This window comes from Maylandia zebra, linkage group LG12, assembly GCF_041146795.1.
Source record: "Maylandia zebra isolate NMK-2024a linkage group LG12, Mzebra_GT3a, whole genome shotgun sequence".
Lineage (NCBI taxonomy): Eukaryota > Metazoa > Chordata > Actinopteri > Cichliformes > Cichlidae > Maylandia > Maylandia zebra.
In genome coordinates this window covers 36583948-36596335 of record NC_135178.1, presented here as the reverse complement: position 1 = coordinate 36596335, position 12388 = coordinate 36583948, and the positions used below count along the sequence as shown (strand labels likewise).

The following is a 12388-nucleotide window of genomic DNA, read 5'->3' as shown; positions in this document are numbered from 1 at the left end:
ACCGAATTATTAGATGGCCGAGGCTGGGGAAACGTGTATATTCATTCAGTTTGCATTTCTGCACCCAGGGTCCTTCAGTGTTTTGTAAGACTAGACTTGATTTAAAAAAACTGCAGTGAGATTCTCTTTACCCTGATGAAAAAAATGCAAGCTTAGCAGACCAAATATCTAAATTTGCACAAAACATCCCGTGTCGGTGACTCGGCCTGTAACAAACAGCAAGTGGAAGCAACAAACTGACATCCAGCACTTTTTCAGGCCCTTGGTTGCCATGCGATTTAACCACCTGTTTTTACACCAGCATGTACACTGAGGACCGCAGTGATGTCAGTACTACACACAATAAGACAGCACTAATCTTCCAAATCAAACATTTGTGTGTGTCAAACAGGATCTGAAAATTCATCTTTCCACTCTAGTTGTCTGTAGCAGTGCCAGCATCACCACACCAGAAGTATGAATAAGTTATTAATTGTATAAAACATTATACTGTTAATATATTTTCTACAATTTTGCAAAACCATTCAGCGGCCTGTTTCTGGCCCCCTGACTATATGTTTTTAACCACCTTTATTTAAGACAAATTCCTATCTCAGAACATGTGAAAGTATTCAGTTGTGGCACAGATGAGCTTTTATTTCACAGGCTTTTCTTGGCTCAGATTGGTCCTTTTTGAAGGGTGACTGCACGTAACCACAGTCAGTCTGCATTAAAACGAGAAGTCTGTGCTGCCTTACTTAACTGAAGTCTGTCCCAGATGATATAGGATGAAATGTGAGTTATACTATGGACAGACAACCGACACTCTCACATCCACACTTACAGCAAATTTAAAATGATTAGTTTAACTAATGAACCCGTCTTTACACGACAGGAGGAATCCAGTCTAGTCTTTGTTTAGCTCTCAGAAATGCTCTAAAAACTCTTTAGTTTTAAAAACATGTTTTAAGCTCTTTAAAAAGTGTGCACCAACTCCAAGAAGCCTCTTGTAGTGTCAAAACTTCCTGAGATTGTCAGGAATCGAGCGTGTGATTCAGTTGCTTTTTATCTACTGCTTTTGAAAAATCCCTCCCCCTCCGAGCGATCGCACTTTCTTAGCTTTGCTGTTTCCTTTACTCAGAAGAACCTGTGCGACTCATCACAGCAGCCAGCTCAGAATAAAACATGGAGTTTCTCCTGAAAACGCAGCAAAGCAGCAGCAGCACAGGCAACGAGGCAGTGGCCCACTTTCTGCTAACCAGAGGAGGAGACACACGACGCACACTCATACATCCAGAGAGAGATGGCCCCTCCTTTCTCTCCCATCTGTCAACATGAAATATTGATGCCTCTGCTGCTATTAGGACTCTCATACACAGACGCACTCTCTATAACACACAACAGTTTTACACAGAGCCAGACACATGGATGCACACTCACCCACATGAGGCCAGGAAGATTCAGTCTTGACGGTTAAGGGTGGAGGAAACATTTTTTATTTCATTTTTTTAAAAGAATTAAAGAGAAAACATTCGCTGGAAGAAGATAAATTAGCATAACGTGCCGGTGAAATCCCTGCAGTGCTTTTTTTTCCTTCTTTGTCTTTTTAATAACCTAACCTGGGGTGATGAAAGAGACAGCTACATGTAGTTACTCTGAGGCAGCAGGGCGGTGTACTTGTTAGTTTGACAGGCTGTCTGTTAAACTGGGGCCCAGCGCAGTGACTTGTCCTTGAGAAGTGTCCTTGATAAAAATTAATTGAATCCCTGCCAGCCTCTGGGACGGTGTTCTTTAGCTACCCCTGACCTCTGACCTTCCTGTCCAGGTGGAAAAAGAAGATGAGGAGGTGGGAAAAAACCAGGTCATTGTGGGCTCCGTGACTGTGGCTATTAAAATGCAGAATTTGTGGCGAACAAATAAAAATGAAGGTTTTATGTGTGACTGTTACAGTTATGTCAAGATAAAAGGAGATGCTCACATTGCTTGTGTAGTCCAGTTTTACCCATTATCATTAATAAATCTCATGAAAAATGAGACAACTGTTTTGGGTTTCCAGAAACTCATACGTCCGTATCCAATTTGAGCCAGTCTGTACTTTATCCCATTACACGTTACTGCTGCCACTGAAAAACAATGAACTTATATTAAAGAAGAAGAATACGTAAATACCTGGTGACACTGGCCTCACCGTTTGAGTGCATGGATTGATTTGTGCTTATCAGCATAAAAACAGCTGTTAAAATCGATGTTCATTTCCTCTGAGTTGCGGTAAGTCATCTTTCTTTTAAAGACAGAAGTACAGAAATAAATCAGTCAAGCTTTGCTCTCGGTTTTAATTTTAAAACTTTGGGATTGCAGTGAGGTGGTTTGAACTGCTTTTATATTAGAAAAACACATACACGTCCCAAAGATGGATGTATCCTACATCTAAAAAGTTTACACAATGCAGAAGTGCCCTAAAGTTGGATTTAATTAAATGGGCAGCAGAGAGCAATTCCTCTTGCTGCAGAAAAAGAAGTTGAGCAAACAGCCCTCATTTCCTTGGTGAACACTTTCCTGATGAGTTTATGGTGTTGATCATTAGTTTAAAGTCTTATTGAATACAACATTTAGTTTTTTGTGTGTGAATAGTTCCCATTAAAACAAAAAAGGACAAGAAATCAGGGTTTAGTTTGGTGTTTGTAGCTGACAGTAGTGCTCTCCGTTCCTCAGTTTCTCCCTCACTGAGCTTAATAATGTGACCTTATTAAGGTCGCATTAATAAGCTCAGATGGGGGATGTAACAATGGCATCTTTGGTTTACGATCTATGCTTCATAAAGATGAGACTGATCATGTATTTGCATCTATACAGTTCTATATTTCTGCTGCAGTTTTGTAGTTTCCACTAAAAAAAAAGTAAATTTGCAATAAAATATGTTTTTACTTTACAGTCAAATAACTGTAAAACTGGAATACCTGTACATCTGTAAGAGAAATTGAGTTTTATAAATACAGTTATTCTGTTGTTCATTATTGTACAGAAGATTTACAGTTATTTTACTTTACAGTGAAAGAACTGTAAATCTGTAGTAAAATAGTAAAAGTGTAGTAAATAACTACAAATTTGCAGTTTTAATTTAGCTTTCCAGCTATTTTAACTGGGTTTCCACAGATTTACATTTATTTTACTTTACAGTGAAATACTGCAGATTTACAGTTATTTTAATTGGGCTTTTTGCAGTGTCCTCCAGTGCAGCTCAGTTCAAATCTGTCAGGTTTCTGGATGAATTGGCCTTGACACACTCTAAGGACTTCTTTGTCTCCCCTGAAGAGGGGAAAACCCCAAATCCTCCTGTTCATTTCCCAGAGCACCAGTGTCTTCAGTACTGGTTCAGGATGATTAGAGAGGAGAAAATGGCACCTTCACCGAGGGGCAGTGAGTCAGCAGAACGCAACGCCAACTCACAAAGAAAAATCTTTGTAATTCTGTCGAATGATTGCCAGCCTTTGTCTGCAGGAGAAGTCCTTGAGAAAGTGGACGGCAGTGCATACAGACATCAGACTCGAGCTTACTGAGGAGTTGTGTATGTGGTCTCACTGTGCAGGCATCACCCTGTTTTTTGACAATTAATTGGAATATTATCATCATTATCATCACTATCAGCACCAACCTTAGCGAGTGCAGGGGGGCTGCAGCTGACTTTGAGCAGATTTCCTTTGAAAAATGATTCTGAATGTGCGCTTTCATCCCACCTCTATCTCCTTCTCATACATAATTAATCCGCGAGTATTAGGCAGCTCAAAATTTCCATATTATAACATGAAGCTTGTGTTTTGAAGCGTGTGAATTACCATACTGTTTTCTGGAAGTTGGGAGGAATTTTTCTAACAGTTTACCTAAGCGATGGAGCCAGACTGGAGCGGACATTCAGCAAACGCGCAGTAAATCTCTCGCGCAACAAATGCGCGTGCAAGCTGTTGACGTGTCTTGTGTCTGTCACGGCCGTTTCCCCAGATAGCAGCCGTTAATCTGTCCTCTTCTTGTCCCGTGCAGGTGCCTGTTCCTGCCCAGCCTGGCGCCTCACAACGCCCCCACCAACAACACCAATGCTTCAGGTGTCAGCGACGGAGCAGTGCTGAGCGGGATGGGCACAGGTAAAAATAGATCATTGTGCTGGGTCAGATTCCATTTACTGTAGCACAAAGGTCACCGACTGGTTGGGCCTCGGGGTATCTGCTAGCATGAACGTGGAGGCTGATTTTATAGGTTAACCAGGCACAGCGGCCCACCGAGCTACACTTTGAAGCTGAAACATAAAGGTCAGTGACATAACTAATTCTAGCCCTTACAATAACCAAAGGACAGAGTAGTAATGGATTTGCTTTTCTAAAAATGGTGAAAAGCAGAAAAGTCACATGCTTAATGTGCTGACTGTTTGTCTTTGCTGCACGTAAGCAGAAAATGATCACACAAACAAAGCAAAGGTCACCTGACTGACAGGATTAGGAAACAGCCTTTCAGAAGTGTTAAAACTTGGAGGTTTGACGGTATCCAAGTTACGGTTGCTATGAAGGGAGAAACTATCCATCGAGACCCCAAATGTTTCTGTGGCAGGCTGTAAACATGCTTTCATGCTGTTAAACTGGCTTTTTAACATGGAAGTCTGTGGGACGGATTCACCACACACCAAGGGGAACTGCAGTTTTTGTCTGTTCTGCATTAAACTTTGGCACCATTAACTCCACCGGTGCTTTCCTGCAGTGACAAGTAAAAATAATAAAGACTTTTTAAAACTGACATGCAATAAACTGCTTTTAAACAGTGAATGGTTCTTTGATGCTGAAATGTTTTTATCACATCAGAAGGCAACAAAGCTTTATTATACGCAGGTCTTCTGTCATAATTCTTCAATTAAATGAGGGCAAAGCCTCCTTTTGATCGCCTCCGTTAAGGTTGCTGCTTTGTGTTGTTAATACAAACTCAACACTTTGTGCAGTGGTTTCACATTTACAGCTTTGCATTGGACACAGCAAAACGGAGACTGGATCAATGAGACAGAAGAACTGCTTTATTATAATGTCGAGTCTATTTTATAAAACTGGCTGACACATTGGGGCGACCGTGGCTCAGGGGGTTGGGAAGCGTATCTGTAACCGGAAGGTCGCCGGTTCGATCCCCGGGCTCTCTGTCCTGGTCGTTGTGTCCTTGGGCAAGACACTTTACCCTACCGTCTACTGGTGTTGGCCAGAGGGGCCGATGGCGCGATATGGCAGCCTCGCTTCTGTCAGTCTGCCCCAGGGCAGCTGTGGCTACAACCGTAGCTGCCTCCACCAGTGTGTGAATGTGAGAGTGAATGAGTAATGGAATTGTAAAGCGCTTTGGGTGCCTTGAAAAGCGCTATATAAATGCAATCCATTATTGGATTGCATTTATATAGCATTTATATTTAACTATATTATATTTAACTAAATTAAACTTTATGCACCTTTGTGGATTTTTTTGGTCACTCTGTAGAGCTCCTTTCAGCTGCTCCCTTATTCACCCGGGGTCACCACAGCGGGCAACTCTGCATGTTTAATTTGACAGAGGTGTCCTGATGCAACCCCTAAGGGATTTGCGTCTTCTCGGGGGATAGAGTCGGGGATCTTTCGCTTGTTAGGTTAATGTGTAAACAGTTAAACTATGGATGGCCTTTGTTTGTGGCATGAAGGCCTTTGTTGCTTTCCCGGCTTTTAATTAACTGCCAGTTTTTATTAGAGAAAATACGGTGCATCCGATGTGGGGAGGAAGTGAGAATTTAGCAGAAGAGTCAGCGGTCTTTAGCTGTAATCATATCCACAAACCTTCATCTGTGTCTTTGTGAGAACATGTCACATCAAAGTAGATCAGTCATGTTGTGTCAGTGCGTCAGCTCCACTCTTCGTTCAGTCCTCTCTCATGAAACAGGAACAGGAAACTGTGTAAAGCAAAGCATTCGAGTGCTGCTCGTTGGATTTCACTTCTTGCAAATGACTCTAAGTTCCTTTATGATACGTTTTTGTCCTTTATCCTGTTGGCTTGCTCATTTCTGTTGTTTCAGAAATAGTAAATTGACTGGTTCTTTGGCATGCACACTGGGATTGAACCACCAGCCTCCCGATTAGTAGATTAGTAAATGACCTGCTACACCTCCTGAGCCACAGCCGCCCCTTAAAACAAGCGTTTTCAATTGATGAGTAAGAATAGATTCCTGTGTTTCATCCCACCTAATTTCATTTTTAGCCCACAGGTACACAAAAACTCTTTGTGCATTTCCCTTTTTTGCTTGGTGTTTAATTTTTAACGACACACATCCCACTCGGATCACCGCGTCTGCCGCTTCGTCTCGTTTTTTCTGTTTATGTTCCATCGGCCTCGTTGTTGTTTTCTCCATCACCATCATCTTTTTTCTCACTCTCCTTCCTTTTCTTTAAAGCAGCTGTGTGTCTTTGCAAAACCTCTTTGGATTTCTTTTGCTTTTGATCTTTTTTCTTCTGTTTTCATCATTTTTCGTCTTTTATGCAAAAAGAAAAACACATGTCTGCATATCTCGAGCTTCAGACCTCACCTGTCCTTGAGTCGTTAGTTTTAGTGTGTTAAAAATAAAATGTGTTTGTTATGAAAAACCTCATAAACAATATTGATATTTTACAGAATAGATTTTATCATATAAACTGTCTGCGATGTTACGCTTGAATTTTTAGTGTGTAGCCTCATTTAGTATTTATGAAGCACAGCTAGACTCTCCTTTCTCCTCTTCCTCCCAGTCCACCCTCCTCTCCATCCACTCATACATGACTATCGTTCCTCCATCTGTTTACCTATTCATGCCGCTCCTTCTGTGCTCATCCACCCCACACTGCTCTGCTCTCGTCTTCTCCTGCTAGTCACCCAACTCTATTTATAGACCTCACTCGTTCCTCCCTCATTTCTTCCTGTCATTCACATTTTCCTTTTCTGTCCCTTTCACTGCTTATCTCAGTCTCCTTCATTCTTCCTCCTTTCCCCTGCCCTGATTCTATCCATTCTTTGTCACTTTCCCCTTCCATATCCTCATTTATCTCTGTCCCGTCTCCTCTCTGTTTCCTTCCTTCTCTTTCCTCATCCACTTCGGTCTGACCCGTATCTGTGAATGACATCATCCAGAGGCTCATTCATCAAAATATCGTCATTCTGCTCACAACAACAATGTTGCACCAAGTGTAAATTGATATGCATAAGAATTCGATGTAATCCCTCAAACCAGTTTTCTACAGTTTGTGATGGAGTCCACAGACAGCCCCATTATTTGGTCAAGTCTGATAACCATTTGAGTGACAACCTCATCCCGAGCCACAGACTCTGCTCTGAGATCTTTTCTAACCAATCTGGACGACAGAGTACTGCCTTCATGTTTTGGCAGCTTACGTCAAAGTTTTAGCTCGTTTTAATAGTAATGCGAGCTACTGTACACCTCGATCTACACCCGGAGGCTGAATTGAAATCTTTCCTACACCCTCGGTGTGCTGTTCTGCAGCTCTGGCTGATCATACATAAACATGGCATAATTTAATGTGGTGTATTTGGCACAGATAAAGCACCGACGCAAAACAAACGTTTGCAGAATGCAAATCTGAACCAGGAAAATATGGAGAATGACTCAGAAGAAAAATAAGAGCATTTTTTCATAGGTGTGATAAGATGAGTCAAATAGGTTAGCTGTTTGCAGTATGTCACATTAATAAATGCAAGAAAACACAACATTTAAGATCAGAAATAATAAAAAAAAATCAAGCCTACAATAACTCAGTTTCTAGTTTTCTGGACTGGCGAGACGAGAACAAACAATCTGTCCAAAAAATATGTAAAGTGACGAAAATGTCTTTGATCACAAACTGATGAAAGCTCAGTTTTGGTCCCTGAAGCTTTACGTCTTTCTTAAAACAGTCCATTGAGCCACTAGCGATGTTTACATAGATGTAGGTATCATGGCCCCGAGTAAATGTGTTATGATGCATGAGAAAAAGAGAAGAGCTGAAAGCAACACAGTCAATTCACTGTGTTGCTTTCACACTCTGGTCAATCTACATTGACAAGTGGGCTCATAGCAGGACGAGTGGAGATATTTCAGTCAGCTCACCTGTTGAGCAGGTCACGTGGCGAGGAAGCCCAGGGGAAGACTCAGGATACACTTCAGAGGCTACGTGTCTCCAGTGGCTGGGAACACCTCTGTGGCCTTCCTGAAGAACTGGAGGTGTTGACTGGGGAGAGGCCTGTCTGTTTGCCCCACAATGTGGACCCATCTATTATGGATGGATGGATTTAATATGTAAAGCATTGAGATAAAAATAATTGTGAATTTTTAAAATAAATAAATATATATATATATATATATATATATATATATATATATATATATATATATATATATATATATATATATATATATATATATATATGAATAAAAACAAATAAACCTCTATCTTTTCTCACTCCCCCCTTCCTTACCCAGGCGAGCGCCTGTTTCCTCCCCCATCAGGCCTGAGTTACTCCACTTGGTTCTGCGTGGAGAGGTTCAGCACATCCCCTCAGGCCCACCCGGTGCGGCTGCTGACCATCGTCCGTCGGGCCAACTCCTCGGAGCAGCATTATGTGTGCCTGGCTGTGGTGCTGTCAGCCAAAGACCGCTCGCTCACCGTCTCCACCAAGGAGGAGCTGCTGCAGACATACTGTAAGTGGCAGCACTAGACTTAAACTCCGGTTTGCAGCATAACCACAAGAATTAATAATCCGCCGCTGCACAACCATCCTCTAGACCTCTATACTTTGTCTATGCTTCAAGATTCTTTTTGGTGAACCATCAGGAGAAAATTATTATCTCAAATCTGTGAAATCTCAAGCTTGTATGCCAAAAGCCATTACTTTTTTGTTTTTGGGATGATGCACTTTCATACAGGATATATTCCCAGAAAAGAAATTAAAACTTTCTGTTAGATATTTGAGTTTAAAATGCTGATACAGTTTTGTTTAGAGATTATATTTGATAAATATGACCTTTCCAGTGTTACAGAGAGCAAGTGGGAGAAATGTGCACTTTCTGTTACGACCAAACAGGCTTCCTCTCTGGGGCTTTAACCCTGAGCTAATGTACTCACTTCTGCTGGAGCTCTCTGGCTCATTGATGTTGCCCCCTGCTTCTCTCTGCCTTCCCCCATCAAGCAGCGGATGATTCTAGCGAAGAAGCCTCCTTCTACGAGATCCTTCCCTGCTGCGCTCGATTCCGCTGTGGCGAGCTGATCGCCGAGGGCCAGTGGCACCACCTGGTGCTGGTCATGAGCAAAGGCATGCTGAAGAATAGCATGGCCACGCTGTACATCGACGGCCAGCTCATCAGCACTGTCAAGGTAAAATTAGTACGCGGCGTGTCAGCAATAACCAACATCCACATTGCAGATCTCGCATTGTTGTTCCTGTCGAGATCCAGCTGTTAGGAAAACTGTACTAAACTGTCCAGTTTCTGTTGACCAACCGCGGGTGAACAGGCTTTGTTGCATGCAGGGTGTTTGTTGGAAGTTTTGGGTTTTTTTTTTTTTTTTGCATGAACAGAACAAGAGCAGTGCAGCACCACAGGACAAACTCCAGCTGTAAACCTGTACCCTGGTAAAGGTGCAGTAACAGGAGGGTTAACCTAGCTTGCCAGTATATCTTTAATAGGATATATCAGTTAAGTCTTGTAATAAATGTAGATGGATTTATGGGTATAAAATCAGACTATATGTCATATACATAAAAACTATCTCCATCATCTCATATTCACGGTTACCTGTTTTTAAAGACAGCTGCTGTATAAAGAAACGGTGAGCTAGTGCCCGATTTAAAACTATGAGTGTGCTGATAGTTTCTTATGCATCAGTAGGTAAGTACGCCGCAACAACGGCTTTGTGTTTGGAAGTCGACCATAATTAGCTCGTCTTATTTGGACTTCTGATCACGGTTGGCGTTGAGAAGCAGCAGTGGCGTACGTTTCTAACTCCGACCTTTAAACAGCAGCTTTTGAGTGCTGCAGTCAGCAGACTGTGATGTGGTTTGTGGTTCAGTGACTTTAGATTCCCCTGAGATTAGACAGAAGAATAGGGAATAGGCTGAGACCGCAAGTCACAGCTTCTCCTTAACGGCACTGATAACAGCGGCTTCATTTCCTGTTGAGGGCCATGTACAGGAAAAAACAGGCTGGTCGTGTGTCTCATATGGGTCTAAGTGTTCGTGTGGTTGCATTTAGCTTGTAAAAGAGTGACAGTAAAGCAAAAGGTGTGCAGGCACCTCCCAGGTGGTCTAAATGGCAAAAGTAGCCAGTAACAACAGCAGGAGTGGCTTGATGTGTGAATAATGAATAGATGATACGTTTTATTTCTGACATGAAGTCTGCTCAGAAAACTGCTGAAATGCTGTTTTGTGCTGAGCAGTATTTCTCCTTTCATATCCCTTTTTATCCTTCCCACAGTCAGTGTCTCTGCGTCACTCACTGTTGTGTAACATCAGGCGTTTTGATTGGTCATAAATGAATCTTGTGATTTTAAGAATGAACTATTAAGGCCCTGGTTGTTTAAAAAAAAAGGCTCCACGTGTTTGTTTATTTAAATAAAAAAACAAACAACAGAATTATTTCAGAAAAAAACAAAAGTTATCTGTGTCAGTATTATTAGCCCCTGACTTTTTATTGAGCTTTGCACAAACCACTGCTGTACAATGATGTGCTTTAAGTTTTTAAAACGGTCTAAAGTCAAGTTAAAACTGAGTTTATCTTTCAATTAACACAAAGTATAAAAACTTCAGCAAGGGTTTAAACTGTCACTTGAGAAAGCATCACGCTAAAAACAAAGAAATCAGTTCAGACTTAAAATAATTGTTGATGCTCACAAAGCAGGAAATGGATATACAGAGTTATCACAGCGTTTCCATATATCCAGAACTGGAGTGAGAAGGATTCTAGGAGAGCCACACAGTGCGGAACAAGCCTGTCTGAGGTAGAAGCAAAGATTTCAAAGACACTGTTGAGTGTTGATGTGTCCAAAGACCCCAGAACAACTGCCAAGTCATTGTAGTCTCAAAGAAGACGATCACTGGAACCCCACACAGGAAAAAACCCAACTTCTGCAGATAAAGGTACGCTAAGAACACCCTGGAGAAAGATTATGTACACAGGAAGTGCGTCTTTAGGTCAGATGAAACAAACTAGAGCTCTGTGGCCAAAGAGATGCTGCTTATGTTTGGAGAACAAAGGAGGAGGTGAACAACCCAGAGAACACCGTCCTCACGGTGAAACGTGGTGGTGAGAGGATTACTCTGCGGGGATGCTTCAGTGCGAACTGGAACCCACCTGGACTCAGCAGCGATTGCACTTTGAAATAGATTTTTTTGAGACCTTGAAACAAAAGCATGGCTCCTGATCTCATTGTGGATCTTCCTGCAGTGCAGATGACTTTTTGAATGTCCCTCTATGGCCGCCGAGTATGTTGTGTCTGTAAGAACCTGATATTGGATTTTTAAGATCGATAACAATATTTGGTGATTTAAAAATCTGATATTCCAAAGTATCGACCGATTTATTTTTTCTTTCAGACACGTGAGACGAACAGATTTCCCGAACATTCGTCATGTGTAGTTATTTACTCAACTCTGCCGTATGTTCTTTACTGGAATCAGTCGCACTTTAGTCTTGAGTGCTGGGCGGCCGGAGGCAGAGACAGATTCTCCATCTGCTCTGGTGACATAAGTTAAAATTCTGAGTAGGTCTGATAGGTCGAAGTCTGAAAACCAAGTTAAGATGCACCGTTTTTCCATCCATCCTGCTGTTTATCCACGGCCAGGTCACAGGGCGGCAGCCTATCGGAGAAGCCCAGACCTTCCACAGTGTAGCAAGCCCCAGGCTGTCCTGTGTATGCCCCAGGTCCTCCTCCATGTAGGACATGCCCAGTAATCAATACCTCGCCCAGGAGGTGCCTGGGAGTCTTTCTAACCAGATGCCTGAACTGCCCCAACTGGCTTCTTTTGATGTTGATGAGTATCAGGTCTACTCTGGGTCCCTCACAAATCACTGAACTTCCCACCCTGTCTTTAAGGCTGAGTCCAGCCGCCCTTCAGAGACTTCTGATTTCCGCCACTTGTATCCGCTGTCTAATTCTTCCAGTCGTTACCCAGAGCTCATGACCACAGATGAGATTAGGGATGTAAATCGACAGCTTCACTTTTACGCTCAACTGTCTCTTCACCACAGCGAACCGGTGCAGCATCCGCATCACTGCAGACGCTGCAGCAATCAATCTGCCAGTCTCCCGTTCAACTGTCCCCTCCCCTCGTGAACGAGACCCCCAGATACCTCCTCCTCTGCTTAGTTTAGAACTGTTAGCAGTAAGCTAAATAATAACTATTT

At 42.3% G+C, this 12388-nt stretch overlaps 1 protein-coding gene across 6 annotated transcripts in view; it reads left to right on the top strand.

The window, feature by feature from the left end:
* The window catches only part of wdfy3 (WD repeat and FYVE domain containing 3), a 120646-nt gene that overhangs the window by 65660 nt on the left and 42598 nt on the right, over window positions 1-12388 (top strand). For 5 of the 6 annotated variants that reach the window (XM_004555668.5, XM_012920344.5, XM_004555667.5 and 2 more), the window contains 3 exons: window positions 4015-4115; window positions 8471-8689; window positions 9178-9362. In XM_004555668.5, the coding sequence (XP_004555725.3) occupies window positions 4015-4115; window positions 8471-8689; window positions 9178-9362 (505 nt within the window). The remainder of the gene's footprint in view (window positions 1-4014; window positions 4116-8470; window positions 8690-9177; window positions 9363-12388) is intronic. The other variant, XM_004555666.5, reaches the window with a different exon arrangement.